This window comes from Pelmatolapia mariae, linkage group LG2 (genome assembly GCF_036321145.2).
Source record: "Pelmatolapia mariae isolate MD_Pm_ZW linkage group LG2, Pm_UMD_F_2, whole genome shotgun sequence".
NCBI lineage: Eukaryota > Metazoa > Chordata > Actinopteri > Cichliformes > Cichlidae > Pelmatolapia > Pelmatolapia mariae.
This window is the reverse complement of record NC_086228.1, coordinates 4,881,262-4,901,569: the sequence shown is the minus strand read 5'-3', so window position 1 is coordinate 4,901,569 and position 20,308 is coordinate 4,881,262. Positions and strand designations below refer to the sequence as shown.

Sequence of the window (20,308 nt, the reverse complement as noted above, 5' to 3'; positions counted from 1 at the left end):
ACCTGACCTGCTGTTAGGCTACTGCTGTTGAGCTTTTATTACATTACTAGTGGAAACGTGATGGGTCACTGAGGGGATTTGGCAAATTTTAATAGTGTAGCTCAATCGGGGTGCGATGATTTCCCCCTCTATACCCTCCTCTGCTAAATTATTTCTATGCCCCGTGGGGATGGACTGTTTCAATGCCTCTTGACACAATGTACAAAACAAACGACAGTAATATCAGAAATTAACTTTCACTTTAAGCACTCCCGATCCCATGACAGTTGATGACACTGCATAGATTGCATGCCAATCCAACTTTTCATTATGCAACCAAGCAACTGTTTCAACGTGAAAACTACCACTAACTAAATAAAATAGAAATTAAAAGGATTCATTTAAAAGTGATAATCAAAGCCTTATCACCAAGATCAGAATTACCCACAAAGGTGAGATCTGAAGCTTCTTATTTTAACTTGATGAACTGCAGTTATGCACTGGAGCTGCTGTCTGTGACATCGTACAGTTAAAAAGTGTTGCTATGCACAATTCTCTGAATAAATGTTATGGACAGGGTTGTTGGCTTTGCGGACGATGGCACAGCTGCTGTGACGGGCTGATGGAGAGAAGCAGCCACGCTCTGTGTGAAAAGATCAGCCATAACCTGGCTGTCATTCAATGCATCAGTCACAAGTTAGAGCTTGCGGTCCGTGATGCTGTAAAACACGTTACAAAGCACAGTTACTTTCACATATTTAATGACTTAAACTCAAAGTCTGTTGTTGATCTCTGTAAAGGGAGTAGTGCCTGCCTCCCTCTCTGTCAGGAGATTTGCACATGGGGGTAAAAGAGGGAACATGGCAACTTGAAGAAATAATCCATTATCACACTGTTTTCTTATCTATCTACTATATTTAAATATTGAAGTCAATATCACTGTGTGGAAAGGGAATTTAATTCTGGTGTTTTCATTTTATTGAAAGGTTTGATTGGATCGTCTGAAAAGGGAAAAATGAGATGGAGGAAATTGCACATATTCATTTCATGAAAAATTGTGTTATATTTGTAAACACTTTTTTCTATTATTCGTTTTTTAACATGTTTAGTTGAAGTTTATGATTCTTTAAATGTTATGCAGACAGCAGTAATAAACGGGCAACTCCAACATGATTATGGTCCCTGAATTTAATGGGGGACGGGCATCCCTTAAGCTCTCTACATAAGTAAAGAAAGCATGTATATAAAGAATGGCTGCATTCCACTTATTATTTTTGTGCATGCTATCCAGTCTTTAAGTCTGACATCATTAGCCGTTTCCGGGTCCAAGCTCTGCTTCAGGTCCCAACGTCAAACGAACACTCCGGCATCACTGAGAGTTAAAAACTGTCTAAATTCTTTGATCTTTAATAAAATGATCAGTGTGGCTGCTCTACCAGGTGTAACAATTAAGTTTAACATCCAGGCATCTTCGAAAACAGAATTTATATAATTCAACTGAGCTAGAAGTTAGCAGGAAGTTAGCTCGCTAGTTTCCACTCAAACATAATATACCATGCTCTGACTGAGGGATTTCTGAAAAATTAAAACGTACAGCTCTGCTATCACTTTCAACATAAATGAAGACAAAAAAACTAAACAGCAGTGACGTTTGTAGGGATACTCAAGTTGGGCTAGCTGGTATATAATGATGTGCTACGACGTGGTGGCTAGCTACACAGCTATGGTTAACATAATATAAACACATTAGCACAGTGAAGCTGGAGGATGAACGCTAACTTTTTTTTCCACTCGATAAAAGTTAATGTGAGGGTTTCCAATGGTTAGGGACAAATGTAATCACATGACAGGATGCTGCTGTAAACGTACCAAACTTTAGGGTGACCAACTGTCCTCTTTTCCCTGGACATGCCCACTTTTCACGTTCTGTCCAGGGGGGATTTTGGAGATTGATTAAAATGTCCGGGTTTTTCTATGGGCCTACAGAGGACCCATATGTGTGACATCATCCCCCTGCTGCTTTGTGACTGGTTGTTCTGCCTCACAGATGGGATACAGCGCACCTGATGATGTTTAAAAGATGCCAAAGCGCAAGTGCAGCCTTTCAGATGAACTGCAAAAGAAATTTCCCTCGTACCGTCCCAGTACTGGTAATTTTTACTTATACAGATGAGGCCTTATTTCTTTACCATTATTTAATTTCAGAGGGTTTTGAGTTGTTTTTTTGTTTTTTTGTTTTTTTTTTGCACTTGTTGACTTGTAAAAGCCTATGTGACATTTTTTATTTCACCATTCGTTAACCGCACACAGAAGGCATCATTTAATATGTTAAAAATTTCTTTAAGCAAACAGTATTATTAAAGTTCTTCATGACTGGGCCAAGTGTCCTCTTTTTTGGAAATCAAAATATGGTCACCCTACCAAACTTCAGTCAGGAGAACAACTGAGATAATCCATCCATGCTGCGTGGGCTGGGCTTTAGTTACATCGTAAGGTTTTTAAAAATTAGCTTTAAAATGAATAGTGGTCATAAAAACTGAGAGATGCCAACAGTGATCACTGCCTTTTTTTATTGGCTTGTTCAGATTAAAAATAACAAGATACAAAGTTTCTCTTTCATGGCTCACCTGGACTCTTACAGTAACTGCTGGCATTAATTCCACCTATCCTTTACCTTCTGTGACAAGTCAAAATATCTCCTGTAAAAAAACAAAAAGTGACAGCCATGACACAGAAAGGAAAAGATTGCATCATCAGTAGCTCAGCTACTAGCATGCTAAGAAAACTTTGCGGAGAAATACACAGTTTAACCAAACGTCTGTCTGTTCTCTATTAAAACACTTTTAGTAAATGAAGGTTGTGAAATACATGAAATGGCTTTGTAACTAATTAGCCATACACTCATGTTGCCTATGCTAATTAACCATGTGAAGCTGTGGGTAATCCTTGGTTAAAGCTTTTCAGTCTGATGAAAGCCATCGTGTTTTAAGGTCCTTCAGATAAAGAATGACCTGGAAGTACATCAAAGTAATGGAGGTTATTTTATTCGTAATCCAATCATTTGCTAAAATCTTTTTTTCTCATTTGTTTGTTTTTTTTAAACAAAAAAAAAAAATGTTATGACTTGAACCGTGGATTTGCAAAATCATTAAACTAATTATCCGGAAATATTATCCTCATAAATGAAGGTAACCTTCAGATAATAATTATATTACTTATTTATTCATGTTTTTATTTATCGTCAAATGATTCATTGCTTAGATTAATAATCATGTTAAAGGAAAATATGCTAAGAAAGAGAGAGGGACCTAAGAGAGACCACTTAATAACACAAGTAGATTTTTTTCCCAGGCATCTTTCTTTCATCCTGCGTCCTGTACTCTTCCCCCTCTGCTGTCAGATTTCCACCTGAGTCTCCTTGGAGTGGCATTGGACTCAACCTGGCCGGATTGATTGGAGCACTACCTGCTTGCCTGTTTGTCAGCCATGAATAATCTGTAACGACATTCAGAGCATCAGCAGGGGCCTTGCAGCATGCATTCATTGTGAAAAATGGACAGCTCAATCAAAAGAAGCTCTTGAAAAGCTGGTCATAACCGGAGGCAGAGCCTTGACCCAGAACACTGTCCCACTGACTTGAGTCGCAACCTCACCAACATCCCTGAATGGAAGGTCCTAGTGTATTCCTTGTGAACCAAGCTCCCCGCTTCCTTATCCCCTCCCCCAGCTGTTCCCGTCTCTCCTGCTCTTTAATAGAATCATGCTTCATTCGGGAGGCCACGTTATCCTTGTCAGGAGAGGCACGCTTATGGCGCCACCTGCCATTTTCAGCTCTCGTCGTCACCTAACTTGGCCCACTCATCACTGGGCTGCTTTACATGATAATGGAAGTTTGAAGACTGGATAAGGCAGTTGTGCCCTTGGTTCAGTGACATGGGGTTGCAGCTGTAAATACTGTATAGGCTGGTAGGTAACTGTGCTTTTGGATTGATTTTGACAGGCTGTTTAGTGAGCTCCAAAGTTGTCTTTTTTGCCAGCCTAGCTTGATGTCTGGACTTCTTTCATGTAGGAGAGGTAAATTGGCCGGCGGAAGAGCACATTGTTGGTTTCGTGAAAGGAAGCTTTGGACACTTGTGGTGCCGTTGATGACACTGATGCCATTTGGTACAAAGAAGAACCACAGGAGGAAATAAAACCCTTAGAATATGGCTTTGACTGGTTGCCGGGATGTGCAGACAGTGCATTCTTAAAAGCGTTCATCTGTGGTGCCTCCCATCAACCATTGTGAACTCTCTCCCTTGAAATGGTGCATTCCCCTGATGTAGAGTCACCCAACCCTAATCCTCCTATATCCACTGATGAATCCCACCCACACACACTGTAGGGATGCTGCCTAATTGAATTTCCTTGGTCACAATGAGCGCACACTCAGGACCTGCAAGTTCCAGTCCTTGCCTTTGATAAGCAAATGACCCCTATGGAATTGAGGTCAGAGACTGCGAAAACAAGAGTGAGGGAGAGAAAAATAAAGTCCTGCACTCAGACAAGCCCAATATCGACTCACCCGGGATTGAGTCCAATGATGTTTACCCTGTGTGTGTTGAGCCCCTGTTGGCTCAGGGGGAGATTCATCCTACCCACACACACACACGCAGAGAAAGATGTCTGTGCTCTCACAGTGTGACCCCGTCCCTTTTGTTCATCGTTACACTCCTTGCACATTTGAATGGAGTGCATGTGTAAATAATCTTGTCTTCGTTGCAGATTAAAATAAAAACACAATACAGTAATTCTGGATGTGTCCTTTGTGCCTGTGTGCATGTCTGTGTGTGTGTGCCAGTGGATCTAGTAATAGCTTGTATTGTACTCTGTTGCCTGAAGACTCCATCATACAATAGTAAGGTCAGTTTATTCATGAACTGAACCACTCTGCATTTGCTTCGGTCTTTTTTATTTCTTCCATTTCATTTTTTTTAATTCAGGCTTTCTCAAGGCAGAGCCATGTGGTTTTTTTTTGTTTGTTTGTTTGGGGTTGGGTTTTTTTGTTAGGTTTATTTGTCTCCGAGCCGGAGCCCGTGGCCTTGATACTTTTCCCAATCCTCCTTTTTGGATAAAAGCATCCTCTCTCTCTCTCCCACTCTCTGCTTTACACAAAGATTGTTGATTACCATAATTGTTTGTGTTCAGGTAAACGAAATCACGGGGAAATAAGGATGCAATTTTCTTTGGGAAATTGGATAATTTTCAAAATCCAATTTGTCTCCTCATATTTTTATGTTTAAGTTTGATTTGGGCACTAAAATCTCTTCAAACACAGCTAACTGTCTGTTTGAGACTTGAGTTAATACTGTGCACCTTCAACAGCTCAGAAGCAGCAGCAGTATGATTTGCTGACTTTTTTTTCCCCTCTGGGTTTTGCCTCACTGGCAGCATTACATTGCCCTATTAAATTATTTTAAATTGAGTTTGTAAGCACCCTGTGTGTGTGACTCTGCTAAAAAGGGCACAGTACTCTTCCCTGCATGTATTTCAGGTAAATCACAAATGTACATATGATTATTTTACAGTTGTTATGTGTTTAAATTTGAATTTAAATAATTACCAAGGAACAACACTTTGCTATCAAAGATGCTCTGATTGGGTCGGTTTAGTGTTTAATAATTCAAGTTTGCTAAAATTAACGTAAGAATTTATTCAGGTGGCACAAGTCAGCCTGTTTTCAGGATCACTTGACAAAAATCCAAGCAGGATATTGTCATTTAGGCTTTCTAAGAATGAGCTAGACTTCTGGTAGACCAGGCTCCATTTGCATGCCTTGAAAAAATGCGGCTCATCATGCAGAAAATATCTTGTGAGTCTTTTAAAGTAGTACAAGTAGTGAAACGATTTGTGAATGCATCAAGCAGAAGATTAGCAGAATTCAAATTTTATATGAAGCCAAAAGTTTAAGATGAAGAGCTGTCTGTACTTCTTTTTTATATCCATCTATTGATCAATCGATAGAGATATAGATAAATATATATATAGATATATATCAAAACTGTTCTGTTTGTTTTTTAAGTAATGGATATAGATAAATTGCGATAAATTTCAAAAATTGAAAAATTTTTATATAAAACCTTAATGTTCACAAGTGCTCGGTTACAGATGCCAGACACATGACATCTGTCCATACGATAGTCAAACTCGTCCCATACTTTGCAAGCATGTCTGGAGTCACTGCTGTTGTTAAGCTACCTACTGGCAACCACGTGGAACCCACGAACCCCCCCTTCCTGACAGTATGTGTTTCGATCGTTACTAGTGAACATCCATAGAAATAAAGCACGTTGAAGTCGGATGAGTCTTTATGATGATACACCCTGTATATGTTAGTGCACCTTTCTACTACTGGGTCGGACCCCCTTTTGCCTTTAGCACTGGCTTAATTCTTCGTTGCATAGATTCAACAAGGTGCTGGATTTGCCAGCTGTGAATCTCCCGTTCTACCACATCCCAAAGGTGCTCTATTGACGTGGAGGTGTGGAGGCCGTTGCAGTACAGTGATCTCATTGTCATGTTCAAGAAACCAGTTTGAGATGATTTGAGCATTGTGACAGCTTCGTGCGTTACCCTGCTGGAAGCAAAAAAATGTGTACACTGTGGTCATAAAGGCACGGACATGATCAACAACAGTACTCGGGTAGGCTGCGGTGTTTAAACAATGCTAAGTTGGAGCTAAGGGGCCCAAAGTGTGCCAAGAAATGGTCCCCAGAACAATTACTCCACAAGTGCAAACCTGAAACTCGATACAAGGCAGGATGGATCCATGCTTTCATGTTATGAGAAATTCTGTCCCTACCAACTCATTGGATTACACAGTGTTTTTCCAGTTTTGGTGATCCCGTGTGAACTACAGACTCGGTTTCCTGTTCTTAGCTGAAAGGGGTGGACCCCAGTGTGGTCTTCAGCTGTTGTAGCCCGTCTGCTTTAAGGTTCAACATGGTGTGGATTCATATGCTCTTCTGCATGTTTTGGTTGTAACAAGTGGTTGTCTTAGTTACTGTTAGTTTCTTATAACCTTGTGTGGCCGTTCTCCTCCAACCAATAAGATATCATTTCTGTAAATCTTTGCAGGGAAAATCCCAGTAGATTCCTAAATGCAATGAGTTGCTGCCATGTGATTGGCTGATAACAAGCATTTGAACAGGCACACCTAATGATGTGCCCAGTGAGTGCATATGCTTTTTCTTTGTTTCTGCAGCTTTAAAGCTTGTCAGGCGGGTAGTTGGTGTGAAAAGTGATATTAATTACCACAGGAGAGGACTCCACTGCTGGTGGCATTTGTGTTCATGTTTTATTTTTCTGTTTTTCCCAGTCCAATTTATTCCCATGCAGTGTTACAATAGTGAAGTGTACTTTCCAGAAATTGTATTCAAATGTGGCCTAGTAAGTTATCCCACTGCTCTACAATAAAAATATACAAAGGATCCAGCCCTGGATTCACACTGTGTCAATCACATAATCACCCTTTAAATTTTTCTCACTCATTTCACTGAGGTTTGGGATGTGAGCTCATTTAGAAAATGGGCTGCAGATCAAACCAACGGCTGAAGGAATCGTGCCATGTTTTAATTATCATTTAACAGGAATGTTAAGTGTACACTTTCAGGCAAGGAAGTGTAAATTTCCTCTTTTCCGTTCCTAACACCTTGAAGGCGGCAAGCATACTATTATAAATCAATATTAATATAATTGAGTCATAAATGTGGCGGTGCTCCACTTTCAGAAGGACGGCTTTCTAGGAATCAATAATGTAGTTTCTCCGTCAGTCGTCTCTGAGTCATTTTCATAAAGTTTTGTTTTACTCATAGCTGTGTTGATGGAGCAGACTTTGGGGAAAACAACAGTAAATAGCAGCCTGTCCGATCGTTATAAACTGCTGTAAAATTACAGACGCGTTTTGTCCTCAAAGTGATGAGATTATTTTGTCCTACTTATTAATTGGAGTGAAATTGGACAGAGTGACTCACAGCAGTGTTACTGGAAGGTGTCAGACACAGAAAGCAGGTAATTATGGAGACAGGAAAAGATAAGGAAACAGAATGCAATTACCCTGGCAAGCAGAGCTTCAAATTGCTCTTCTTAGGATTTCTCACCTCAGGTTGCTATTGTTCATGCTTTGCATCTCCATACTGATCTTTATTCCTTTCACCCCCTAGCTCAAAGAAGGAGGAAGGTTTGCATTAATCAAACGAATTGCTACTGTAATTTGAGCCATACCGAGCACTGAATATCACTTTATACCAAATTTCAAATTCATGTATTTAAATATATTTTTCTAGCTTGCGCGCATAAACTGCTTGCTGTGAGCTCAGTGTAAGTTAGGGCGATCAGATGTTTCTGTACAGATTCCTCAAAATAAACGTTCGTTTAATGTTCAGGTTTTAGGGCATGCTTTACATTGATTTTTATCTTCTTCTTTTTTTCCCCAGTTTTTGCTCTGCAGCAGGTACTCACCCATATATAATGTGCGTTTCAAAGATTTTATTACTTACATGCACAAAAGAACAAGTACACACATGGTGTGTACACCAGCAAAAAACACGTGCGACTTCTCCCTCTCAAAGCGCTTTCTGGCATACAAGATAGAATTTGCACATTACTGCAAAAGTAAATATACATCCAATAAGAAGCGCTGCTCTCCTGAGTTTGACATTTCATTCAGTACTGTGCTTAATTTTCTTTTCTTTGGAATCTACAAGATGTAGCTGCTGAAATAAGCGTAATCCTTAAGTGATGTATGTAAAGTTAAAGCTACTGCTGTTGCGTACACGTGTACGTGTTTAAGAGGAAAAGCCAAATTTCCCCATGCCGCTTATTTGCAGAAGGAAGGAGGGTTTCTTATGCTCCATTTGTTCATGCTCTGCAGTGCCCATTTTGTTACTTTAGCCATTTCTTTAGCTTTTAGGTGCTCTCTCAGCCTGCGCCGAACACTCCTGCTGCACACACGGAGAACAAACACACATACTTAATAGAGGATGTGGACCTTCAGAAAGACAACGAAAAAGAATAAGTGAGGATTTCTCAATCCAGTCTCGTGTTGGAATTGAGTCCAACTTTTTTTGACAGTTTCTGGCAGGCTTTGTAAAAAGGCAGTGTAAACATAAGAGGATCACTTTCTCTACTTTTTAAATTAACTGCGAGCGAGCATGTTGGTGAAATGTTGCACACAGCACGAGGTGTTGTTGATGCTCAGAGTGATGCTTCGGGGCTGGATTCACTGCACATGGACTCACATTTACTGTGATCACATATAGCAAAAAATCTGCCGCATTTAGACACTAATACATGGCGGTCTGCCAGTGACCCTCACAGCTACTTATCACTCTGTGTGGCCTCCGGCGGTGGAGCCCGTCCTCCTCTCGCCGACAGCTTGTGTCATCATTGGGCAAGCCCGGGCTCGTGCAGAGTCATGTGCAGTACGCCTCAAATTATTTAGCAAAAAAAAAAAATCCCAATTTATGCTTTGCTGGTTTGCTCGGATACTCTTTGCTGTGAAGTCGTGATGGCGTAATGGAGCACTCCTCACTTCAGTCGGGTTCAGTCTGGAGCTGGAAATGATTGTCACCGACAAATCAAGAGTGTGTCAGAGTGCTTTTGTGTGAATGGAAGTTAGAAAGTGGCTTTCCATTGAAATCTGAATATAGTGCACTTTGTATGCGGCTCCTGTTAGTCTCCAGGATGTGTCCTCTGCGACTCTAAAATGTGTTCGTATGAACGCCTCTCTCCAAAAGACAACAAAGAGAACAGATAAGATGGGGTGGGAGGGAGAAAGCTGGAAGCTCAAGGAAAACACGGCAGTCTCTTTATCAGGGCGAAGACAAAGTAAGGCACATGGTAGGGATCAAGGTCGCAGCTCAATATATAAGAAATACCCATGGATTACAAGTCCCAAGTAGAAGGTCAAAAGAAAATGAAATGAAAGATTGCTTCTCAAATATAAGAAAAAAGAAAAGATACGTCTCTAACAACACTGTGTTGTTTGGACGGTTTAGCGGGTTGGATTTTGCCCCAATTTTTCTTTGTTTAAAGGAGGCTTCTGTTTACATTCCTCTAGAAAAGCAATAAAGCCACTTTTGCCCCGTGTTCCAGCGGCGTCACTTATATCAACACGGTTGTGGGGAAATGCTGAACTCGTCCCTCCTCCTGGATTTAATAATAGAGACGTGGGTTATGTTGAGTATTTTTGTTTGTCGAGTGCTTGTTTAGCACTTCCTTGTTCCTTCCTAACTGTTGCTGTATTCACGCCCTCCAAATTACACCAAGGATAGCTGTGAGGCTCTCTTCTCATTTTCCGCAGTTAACAAGCACTCTGTTTATATATGATTATAGTTCTCTGCTTGTTTATTCTTCCTCTCCTTTTTTAAATTACTTTGCTGGTTTAGTTCAAGGTACAAAATGCACTTAAGGTATCAGTTCAGCTCATTTGTTTTTGTTTTTGTTCTTTTTTTATTTTTTTCCACTGAGAAGTATTTCTGGCCTCTTAGCTCGTTGCTGCTGTCAAAGCCGTGCTTGTCCCGTGTCTAACATTTTGACTCTTCTTCTGGGTTTTTGCTCTCCAGCGCTGCCAGTCATGCAGGTGACAATCGAAATAACCAGGCAGCAGGTGGAGAAGATCTTCGGACTTGATGAGTACTGGTGTCAGTGTGTCGCCTGGAGCACCACCGGAACCCAGAAGAGCCAGAAAGCATACATCAGGATTGCTTGTGAGTGCACTGTCAAATGAGCACTGCATCATTACAAATCCAAAGCCTGCTGCCTAACAAGGTGCTTGTGTATTGCATGTCGGCATGTAATACGAGAATATTGTGTTTTCACCTTGGGTGGTTGGGAGGGGGAGACTAACTTTCATTTAACAATTAGCCCAGAGAACATTATGATCTGTTGCACCACAGTGCACTACTGTGATTACAATTTAGTTAAATCATCTTCCTGTGATGATACTTGTGAGAAGAAAACATCCAACCCTGGCAGGAAGAACCCCAGAATAATGTATCTGCTCGAGGAAGGTCTTAAAAAAGAAAAGAGTGGAACTCTAAATTTGAGTATTCATGAGCATATTTTCTGCTGGATACAGTATATCAGAAATGATCCCCATGAAAGTAACTGAAATAAAAACAGATTTGAAATTTATTGCTGTGCAGCAATCATAAATCTGTCTGGGGAACGCAGACACATCCCTCGCCGCAGCCTCAAAAGCTTTATTAGAAGAAGCCATTTTACATTTGAGTATTTTAAAACATTCCGCCTATTAATTCCCACATAAATATGTATTATTCCAGACAGAGCCAAACACGGCACCGTCTCCAAACCACCAGACGTTTTGAAAACACACATTCATTATCCATCCGTGTGTGAGAGCTCAGCAAAGTCAGTTAGATGTAAGATAAGGACACGCACATGCTTGAATAACGATGCATAACCAGGCGATCGCGTCGGCGAGGTTCCCACGCACGCGCCTGTTTGCTCGCGTACGTTCGAGCCTTCCAACACTGTTACATCTCAAGTCTCCTCCAGTCCAAATTTATCAGCTTTAATTAAATCGAATGTCGTCAGTCTCTCCCTGCCTTTCTTAATGTTTTCTCTCAGTGTGATTGGTCGAGACAGGCTCAACATCTGTTTAAAGGAATTCTCACAGCCGCGCCCTCAGCCTCTTACAACACAATAACACATTGCTTCGCTCCGAGTTGAAACCTGGGGTGAGCACATCAAATTTGTGCCAGTCCCGCCAGCTATCGGCGGCCTGTCTGGCTCATCTGATACAAATGGATCTACATTTATTTCCCCCGCAAGAAATGAGTGTTCCCAGTTTTTACCTGTGTAATTCACAGCTGGGGCTTACAGACAAATATATACTAGGACTTTGTGCAACAGTAAGTATTCAATGAGACGTAATGTGAAGCCCCATGCAGTCAGCCAGGCTTGCAGGAGCTCTTGTCCAGGCGCCTCAGGGCTTTGTTTTCGTGTGGCTGCTCCAAGCCGTCATACAGATGGAAGCTGGAGGCTGGCGGATGCCGGGGAGAGGAGAGTGGGTGGGAGTGAGGGGTAATGCAATTGCTTTTGCTTGATGCCGGGCCCCTCTGGCAGCAGACAAGCATCTCTGAACCAGCCAGGCAGCCTGTAATAAGCAACATGGTTGGTGCCACCGATCCCAGTGTGGCTTAGGGGCCAACTAGAGTGCAACATGCTCGGCGAGGCCACTGGCGGACATTTCAAGAGCTGCAAATTTAGACACATCACCAGGCCAAGTTATTTGCAGAGAGAAGGTTTTCTTTCAAATCTTTGCAAGCTTTCACATCCTAATTGGTTCTGTTTCTCTACTTTTTTTTCTTTTTTTTTCCTGTAAGACCTGAGAAAGAACTTTGAGGAGGAGCCGCAGGGTAAAGAGGTGGCATTGGACCAGGAGGTGTTGCTGCGCTGCCATCCCCCCGAGGGAGTGCCACAAGCCGAGGTGAGACACGGATACGGGAGATATTTATAGGCCCGAATCTGCCATCCATTTACCCTTTCCTCACCGAGGGGACAAAGACCGCAGAGTAGCTCAAGATCAGCTCCCTGGCATATCCCCCCATTCCACCAGGGGAACAGACAACCCTGTTTGGATAAATTACACCTCTAATTATTTGCCCTTATTGATTTATTATCTCTCTTACATCTCTGGGAAGCTGTATATCACGTCGTCTCGTCACATCACTCAGCATTGGCTTGGAGGCTTCACTCCCCATTTGGCATCTCTAAAGGCCTATGCATAATTAATGGATCTATTTGCCTCACTCTTTCCTTATCTCATTCGGTGTATCTCCACCGCCTCTCCATGCACTGTATCTCTTGTTCTGCTCAAGTCACACTCGCTCTCTCTCTCTCTGTGTTTCACCGTGCCATGCGTGTGTTTAAAGGACCAGACCGGGGCCAGCTGTTTCACCTCATTCGCTGCATCCTCCTGGTCCCAGATAGGCACTAACTGCTCTAATAACAGCACAAGAGGAGCTCAGGCCAGCCGCTCAGACAGCCCAGAGACCAGAAACAGCAGACTAGCCAATCGCAGATCGACAGCGTAGGGACAGTTTGCAGAGAAATAGGAAAGAAGGTGCCAGCCGCAGTTCAACAGAAAAGAACATCAGAGTAGAAGTCACGACGGGGGGAAAACGGGGATGGTGCACCAGAGGAAGAAGGCCCAATTATATGCGGTATCACAACTGGCAGTAATACCAACAACAATGCTGCCGCACTGTTGCTCCTCTCGAGACAGAACAAGGTCAAGTGAGAGCAAGAAAACAAGCAAGCCAATCTGAGAGAACACCAAAAAAAGAAATAACATCAGTTTTGCCTTCTTGCAAGAGGGCACGGAAACTTACACAAAGCACGATCAGTCGTGTTCCCGGACCTCCGGCAGCTACAGAGACGTCCAGCAGCTACAAAATAAAAGCTGCAATCTTCCCCCACAAGAAGCGAATAAATATTCAAATCAGCAGGGCATTAAATAAATTGTATCTCAGTACCACACCAGCCCGCGTCTGGTCATCTTTTGTCTGTGTGATTGCATCAGAAAAGAAGTACCTCGCTGCTTCCTCCCTACACACACATACACGTCAACGTAGAAGTCTCTCATCCACATCATGTCTGGCCACTGTAGAGCTGTATGGCGAGCTGCTGTCTGTCGAGTTACAGTGAATTTTGACCGCTGAAATCTGTTTTCAGGTGGAGTGGCAGAGAAACGAGGATGTGATCGACCCAGCGAGTGACCCCAATTTTGTCATCACGCCCGACCATAATCTCGTCATCAAAAAAGCCCGGCTGGCCGACACCGGCAACTACACGTGCGTGGCCAAAAACATCGTCGCTCGCCGCAAAAGCACCTCTGCCGCGATCCTTGTCTATGGTAGGTGACGACTTCTTTCAGCAGATGTCAAAACTGTGCACAGAGACTAGTGCCGGGGTCTGGGCTCGATTGAGCTTCCAAATATACAAACGCAGAAAACGGCTCGGATGAATCCTTTTAAGCTTGCACGCCGCTTCCCTTGTCCCACATTTCCACATTAACCTTTGCATGCTGCTGCACGGAAGATGTGTGGGCGCAAGTCTCCCGTCAGCTCTTCATACTGTTACATTCAGAGTTTACAGTGTAGTTTTTTATTATTACACTGTGTTTCACATATTTGACATATGGTGACAAATTGCATACGTCAGCTCTGTTTTTCAGCAGCGAAAGAATTACACTTTCATAAATCACTACATAAAGAGAGAGTGGTGTATCTGCACATTAATTACCACAACTTAAAATGTTACTGGCAGCCATTCTGCCAAAGCTGGCAGTCTCTGATGTCGAGGCTGCCATCTTCCTCCTCCTCTGTAGTGGATCCAGTATGAGAAGAGAAATTGAATTAACAGCAAACTGTAAATAATGACTTGGCTTGATAAGCAGACTGGCCTTTATTAAAATGCAGAGAAACAGCATATTTTCTATCACAGAGGGTTCCACGGCTACTGGCACTACAAAAGTTTTGAATACATTACAGCCTAGCGTAATTCTCAACTCCACGCGAACAGAAGATGGAAATCACGAGGGAACGATTGATGAAAACAACATTGAGAATAATAAATGGATAATGTGACACAATGCCTGACACGGGGTGTGTTTTTTTTAGTTAAGGCTGCCAGAGAAAGATGATACTGTGATGTACTGTAAGGGCAGAGCAGCAGTTCTTGTTTATTATCTGACACATCAGCTCAGAAACCCAGTGCATGCCACAAATAAGAGGCACTACCTGTTCATTTTCTATATTTAAATCTTTTTTGTTTTTTGATATCTGTGTAATATTGTAATAGGATGTTATTTAGATAAACTTTACAAATCAATTCCCCAAAATGGGCAACTTGGGATGTGCGGTGGGGTTTTTAAAGCCTTTGAATTTCCTGTTTGACCGTTCAAGCAAAAAGTGACATGTGCCAAACATGGTAACAGCTCCTTCATGTTCATGAGAGGTGCCGTTGCAGTTCAAACAAAGCGATATGAAAAATAAAAGGCAGTAAATAGATAAATACTCGTAAATTAAGTAGTGAAAGATAGACGATGATGGCAATAGTGATCGCTAAACATAATCCACTGACTCATAATAATGCAAAATGAGGACTCTATTCAGTCCTGTGGAAAAACTAAGTACACCCTTAATGCTGTTATAGGGTAATTAGCAGCCAGGTGCTGCTAATCAAATGCACTTAATTAAAGGACCATCAGCAAGTGTGAGCGCCTCAATAAAAGCAGAACCTCTGACAGTTTGCTGGTCTGGAACATGCAGGTGTGTTAACAGTGTCTTCCTGGGAGTGGACGTCCCAACAAATTCAGCCCAAGGTCAGATTGTGTAATGAGAAGAGAGAAAAACTTCTTCTTTTTTAATTCAAGTGCTACATATCAGATTCTGCAGTCAATATAATTAAAGAAAGACGGGGGAAAAAAGGGTCATAAAAGTGAAAAAGACTATGGCAGCACGACCAAACCATAAGACCTCTGCAACAATGTTTTTTAGATCAAAGATGTTTGGCCATAATGCACAACACCACATATGGTGAAAAGCAAACACAGGTTATCAGCACAAATACCTCCTACCAGCTGTTGAGCACGGTGGTGGAGGGGTAATGTTTTGGACTTGCTTTGCAGCCACAGGACCTGAAACCTGTGCAGTCATTGAGTCAACCAGGAACTTCTCTGTATACCAAAATAATATATACAGGCCATCTGTCTGACAGCTAAAGCTTGGGCTGAATTAGATCATGGCACGGGACAATGATCCAGAGGAGAGCTGCAAGTATGAAGTCATACAGAAAACGGTTATGTAAAGTTATTGCTGCTAAAGGTGTTTCAGCGACTGAATCATGAGGTGTACTTAGTTTTTCACAGGAATTCATGGAGTCCTTTGAATATGTTTCTTTTCATATGACTTTATATCTTATCATGAAATTATGTTAAGAAAAAGATGAATAGTTGTATAATGTAAAATTGCTGTATGGTGGAAAAATACATCTTTCTCACTGTGGAAAAATAACATTTGTCTCAACAGAAAACTATGAGGATTTTAAAAAGATGTGGAAGATGCCCTTCTGTATAAATCCTCATTGAATTTTGGTTTTTAGGATAAAATCCCATTAAGAAAACATGATCTGAATGTGGTTTTAGAGTCTTTGTGCATCAATTTAGATGAATTAGAGTGAGAGAAAAAGTGTTTGCATTACTTTTTATTTGACTTGCATTTTAGTTAATAAACATAATCATCAAATCAATATTTAACAATAAAAGCATTATAAACAGTAAGTGAGCCAAGTGTGTTTCAGATCTTTGTCAAAATGCTTTCGTTTTATTAGGTTAATTCTCTCTTCTTTTTTGTAATTCAACAAACCCAAAGGGGGTCCGAGCGTTACGGCTTTAAATGCAGCTGCAAATTGAGTCGTGCATTTTCACACAAAAAAAATGTGTTAATTTGGAGCATGCAGTCAAAACACATTATCATACATTCCTCTAAGCCTCCAGCATAAAACTAAAGAAGCGCAATTATTCCTAATTGATTAGCTTGTTGTTAAAAGATATAAAGAAGCAATCTAGGGCTGAATTAACTGTGAATGCACGACCATACGCACTCTTTTTTTTTTTTTTGCCTTTCTTGTGTTGTCAAACAATGATTTCCACTCAAAGACCCAGAAAGTTGGGAACAAATTGCTGAGTTGCTTGCATGTGCAATTTTACTTGTTTCCATCACACTGTTTGCTTGATGACGTTTATTACTGTTGCAGCACTGGTTTAGGATGATAGAGGGTTTTTAGTTTAAAAAAAAACCAAACAAAAGAAACTCTTGCTGCTGTTCACTTGCGTTGCTCTGAGTTCGAGAGAAAAAAATCAGTTAGCTGAAGGTACCACAGTCTACTGTGCTAGTTAATCTAGCTATATGTAGCAAGTCATAATAACTGCTACTTTTCAAAGGGGGTTCAACAGGGGGCCAGAGATGCATTTTAACAAGGCCTGGCTGGTGTGACTGCACTCTGTGCTAAGAGGTAATCAGGGGCCGAGTTGCCTGGCAATTTACCTCGCCGTGGCGGGCAATCAATCGCAAAGAGAGGGCAAGGAAATGATTCAGCCACGACGAGCAGAGGAGAGTGTTAGGGGGAAATTAGGAAGGGAGTATGTACAGAGAGAGAACGACAGTGCTGTTCAAGTCAATAAATCAGGAATGTCTGTATCTTGTGAGCTGGAGGAAACACGGTAGATACAGGATGATTTGATGTAATCACCTGGCATGATTGAGAGACATAGTACCAATTAAGTGGCAATGGATGGTTAAAGTTTGCTCCGACAAGTGGCCGTAATAACAGAAATTCAGAGTTTTTTGAGGAAAAAGAGGAATGAATTATACAATGCTGGTCTCTCCAATTCAAAGATAAGCCTACCTTATTTCGTTGAATGATATGTTGTGGTGTGAAATCAGTGGCAGACGTGTGAAGGACGTAGTCCGAATTTGCGGAACAGCCGTGATGCATTTATATCTCAGCAGTGTGTTGGTTGTACCCAGGAGTAGACGTTGTTGTTGGTTTTGTTGCTTTTACGCATGTATGACTGTGACAGCGTGGTTTTAAATGGAATGGCTTTACAATTATGTTATTATATCCTCGTATTATCTCTGTGAAATTCAGGGGGGAGATTCTGATATGTAACGTGCCCGTGAGTTACTTCGCAGCGGCTGTGCCTTCCTCAGCGGGGAAACCGGGAAACCGCCGTCAGATTTTTCTGCTCCCTGTTGAAGCCATTTTGTTTCCACTGCAGTTCGTGTAACTCCAGCTCAGACACAGGAAGCGACCCTTTTGCTCTCGCGCTTCCATTTGTTCACTTTGCAAAGAGTGTAACAGCAGTCTTGATTATTCTAGTGCAGCGCGCCTATTTTTCCTTAGTGCATGTCGGGTAATCCTGGCTGCTCTGTCCCTTCATTCATCCCTCCCTCCCTCACAACCTTCCTCCCCCTTTACCTCACCCCTCCATATCCCCCCCCTCCTCCCTTGGCACTGGTCTGACAGTCAACGGTGGCTGGTCCACGTGGACCACCTGGTCGTCCTGCAGTGCCGTGTGTGGGCGTGGCTGGCAGAAGAGGAGTCGGAGCTGCACCAACCCCACGCCACTGAATGGAGGCACATCCTGTGAGGGGCAGAACGTCCAGAAAAGTGCCTGTGTGGCCACCTGTCCAGGTAACTCCCAGGCAACCCTGTTTGTCCTGTGGCGCTTGGCTTCCTGTGGCTTCCTTTTTGCATTTTTTTGCATCTAGAAGTCATCACTTCATCTTTATTTTGGCTGCTTTTTTGTACCAACACTAACAGTCTATTTTTTTTTTCTTAGATGTCAGGCTTTATTGCTTCCTGCAGTTAGACCGCTTACACCGCAACGTCAGAGCCTATTAGTCTGCACAGTAAGGCTTCATGCTAAAAGTGATTTATTATTATCGCACTTTGTTCACATACCTCTTTATCTTTTGCACTGTATGCAGACACCGCTTTTCTTTCAGAGACCCGTCTACTTAAGGAGACACGGTTACAGCCACGTTATTTTGTCACTATTGTTTGCTGCTCAAATTGTGTAGTAAATACGGGCACTAAAAAGCTGAATTATGTCGGCCTTTGTGCGATGTTTGCGTGCGAGGAGTTGGGGGCGTTTCATTTGCTTGCCCATCCTCCCTCGTGAGAGCATCGGAGAGGCAGAGAGTGTCCTGCCTGATAGTGAGCAACACATATTGATCCCTGGTAGCCTGAGATGGAAGTCAAGCTGCTTCATTTGCAGTCCCACATTAGGCCCCTGACAAAGGGAGAGATAGCGAGGGAGAGAGCAAGCTTGGAAAAAAAACGAGGTGTAAGGTGTAGGCAGGGATAGAGACGGGTGGAATCAGATACAGTGTAAGGAAGGCAAGAACAAAGCCCGGAGTGAGAGAGAGAGAAGCTGAAAAAGAAGTAGAGAAAGCCTGACTGTGTGCGCAGGAGCTGGCTGTTTGTCTGCCAACAGATCAGTGTGCGGACGTATAGCTGAGGCACAGCAGCCATGCTGACCACAGGAGAAATCTCCCACGCGCAGTAAATAGCAGGGAGGGAAATACAACACCCCTGGCACTGGCAGCTTTTCCCTGTCTAAAACAGAGGTTATCTTCCTCAGTGAATCAGGGTGTTGTCTTACACATCTAGCATGTAAAGACATCACTAGATGTCAAGCACGACTGTAAGTAACATGGCCTGCCTGAATACGGCGGGAGGAAGACAAAAGGGGAGCAGGGATTCATAGTCAGAGTGAGGACCTGGGTGGATTTGGAATTACTGGAGTTGGAGCAACCAGTAATTGAATTAGAGGGGTGCCCAGGGATGCTTGACATTCCTCTACAGCAAAGCAGGATACTGACCTTCATGAGCTTAAAGAAATTAATGTCAGTCCAAGCTGCTATTGTTAGGCCAACCCACCCACCCCCTTCCTCCCTCCCTCCATCTTCCTCTTGTTCCACAAAGAGAAAGTGTTTCATTTCAACTATTGGGAGTGCTGTGACAAAAATTACATTGTACTCTGTGAAGACAGTTTATAGAGATTTTGAGGGAGAAAGAACTCAATTTTTTCTCCTTTTGATGGGAGACATTCGAGCACCGCGACCCCGCTCGCACCCCTATCAGCCCTGTTGTTTGGCAACAGATGCTCGTCTCTGCCCCCTTTTGTCACTCGTTACCTGTCTGCTGTGGGGAACATCAGTGAAGCCCCCAGCTGTCTGCTGGGGAGAGGGGTTCCCCCTTCACTCTCTCCCCCCACTCAAGGCCAAGAAGTCCACCGCAGCAAAGCTTGGGGGATGATGAGCTGTTGTTTCCCATCACAAGTGGCACCGACACTCTTGTGTACTCACAGACGTGCCTTTGAAGTTACCCGAAGGTGAACCGACAGACAGCTCCTGTCGCTTTTGTCACCCAGCACGCACACACAAACGGATTCACTGCCCCTATGTACGCGTTTGTGTGTATACCTCTCTTTAATTAATAAAGAGCATGATTAACACACCTGCCTCAGGAAGGGGCGACAGGACAGAGCAGCCTGGCAGATGCATCACTTGTTACCGAATGAGAACTTTATTCATCCCCGTGCTTATAGCTCAGTCCATTTTAGGAGAAGGCAACTTGAGAAAAATGAATTACATGGGAAGCTGTGACACTGCAGATAGACATGATGTTACTTATTTAGACGTAGCTGACATTTGGAGTCAGAAGTAGTGGGATTGAGAGGCAACTTTTTTTA

The 20,308-nt window shown here is 42.5% G+C and overlaps 1 protein-coding gene across 4 annotated transcripts in view; it reads left to right on the top strand.

Annotated features, from left to right (window-relative positions):
• unc5a (unc-5 netrin receptor A) overlaps positions 1-20,308 on the top strand; it is a 152,966-nt gene that overhangs the window by 94,596 nt on the left and 38,062 nt on the right. For 2 of the 4 annotated variants that reach the window (XM_063491167.1, XM_063491158.1), the window contains exons 3-6: positions 10,584-10,727; positions 12,369-12,472; positions 13,720-13,900; positions 18,076-18,243. In XM_063491167.1, the coding sequence (XP_063347237.1) occupies positions 10,584-10,727; positions 12,369-12,472; positions 13,720-13,900; positions 18,076-18,243 (597 nt within the window). The remainder of the gene's footprint in view (positions 1-10,583; positions 10,728-12,368; positions 12,473-13,719; positions 13,901-18,075; positions 18,244-20,308) is intronic. The other 2 variants (XM_063491187.1, XM_063491177.1) reach the window with 1 other exon arrangement.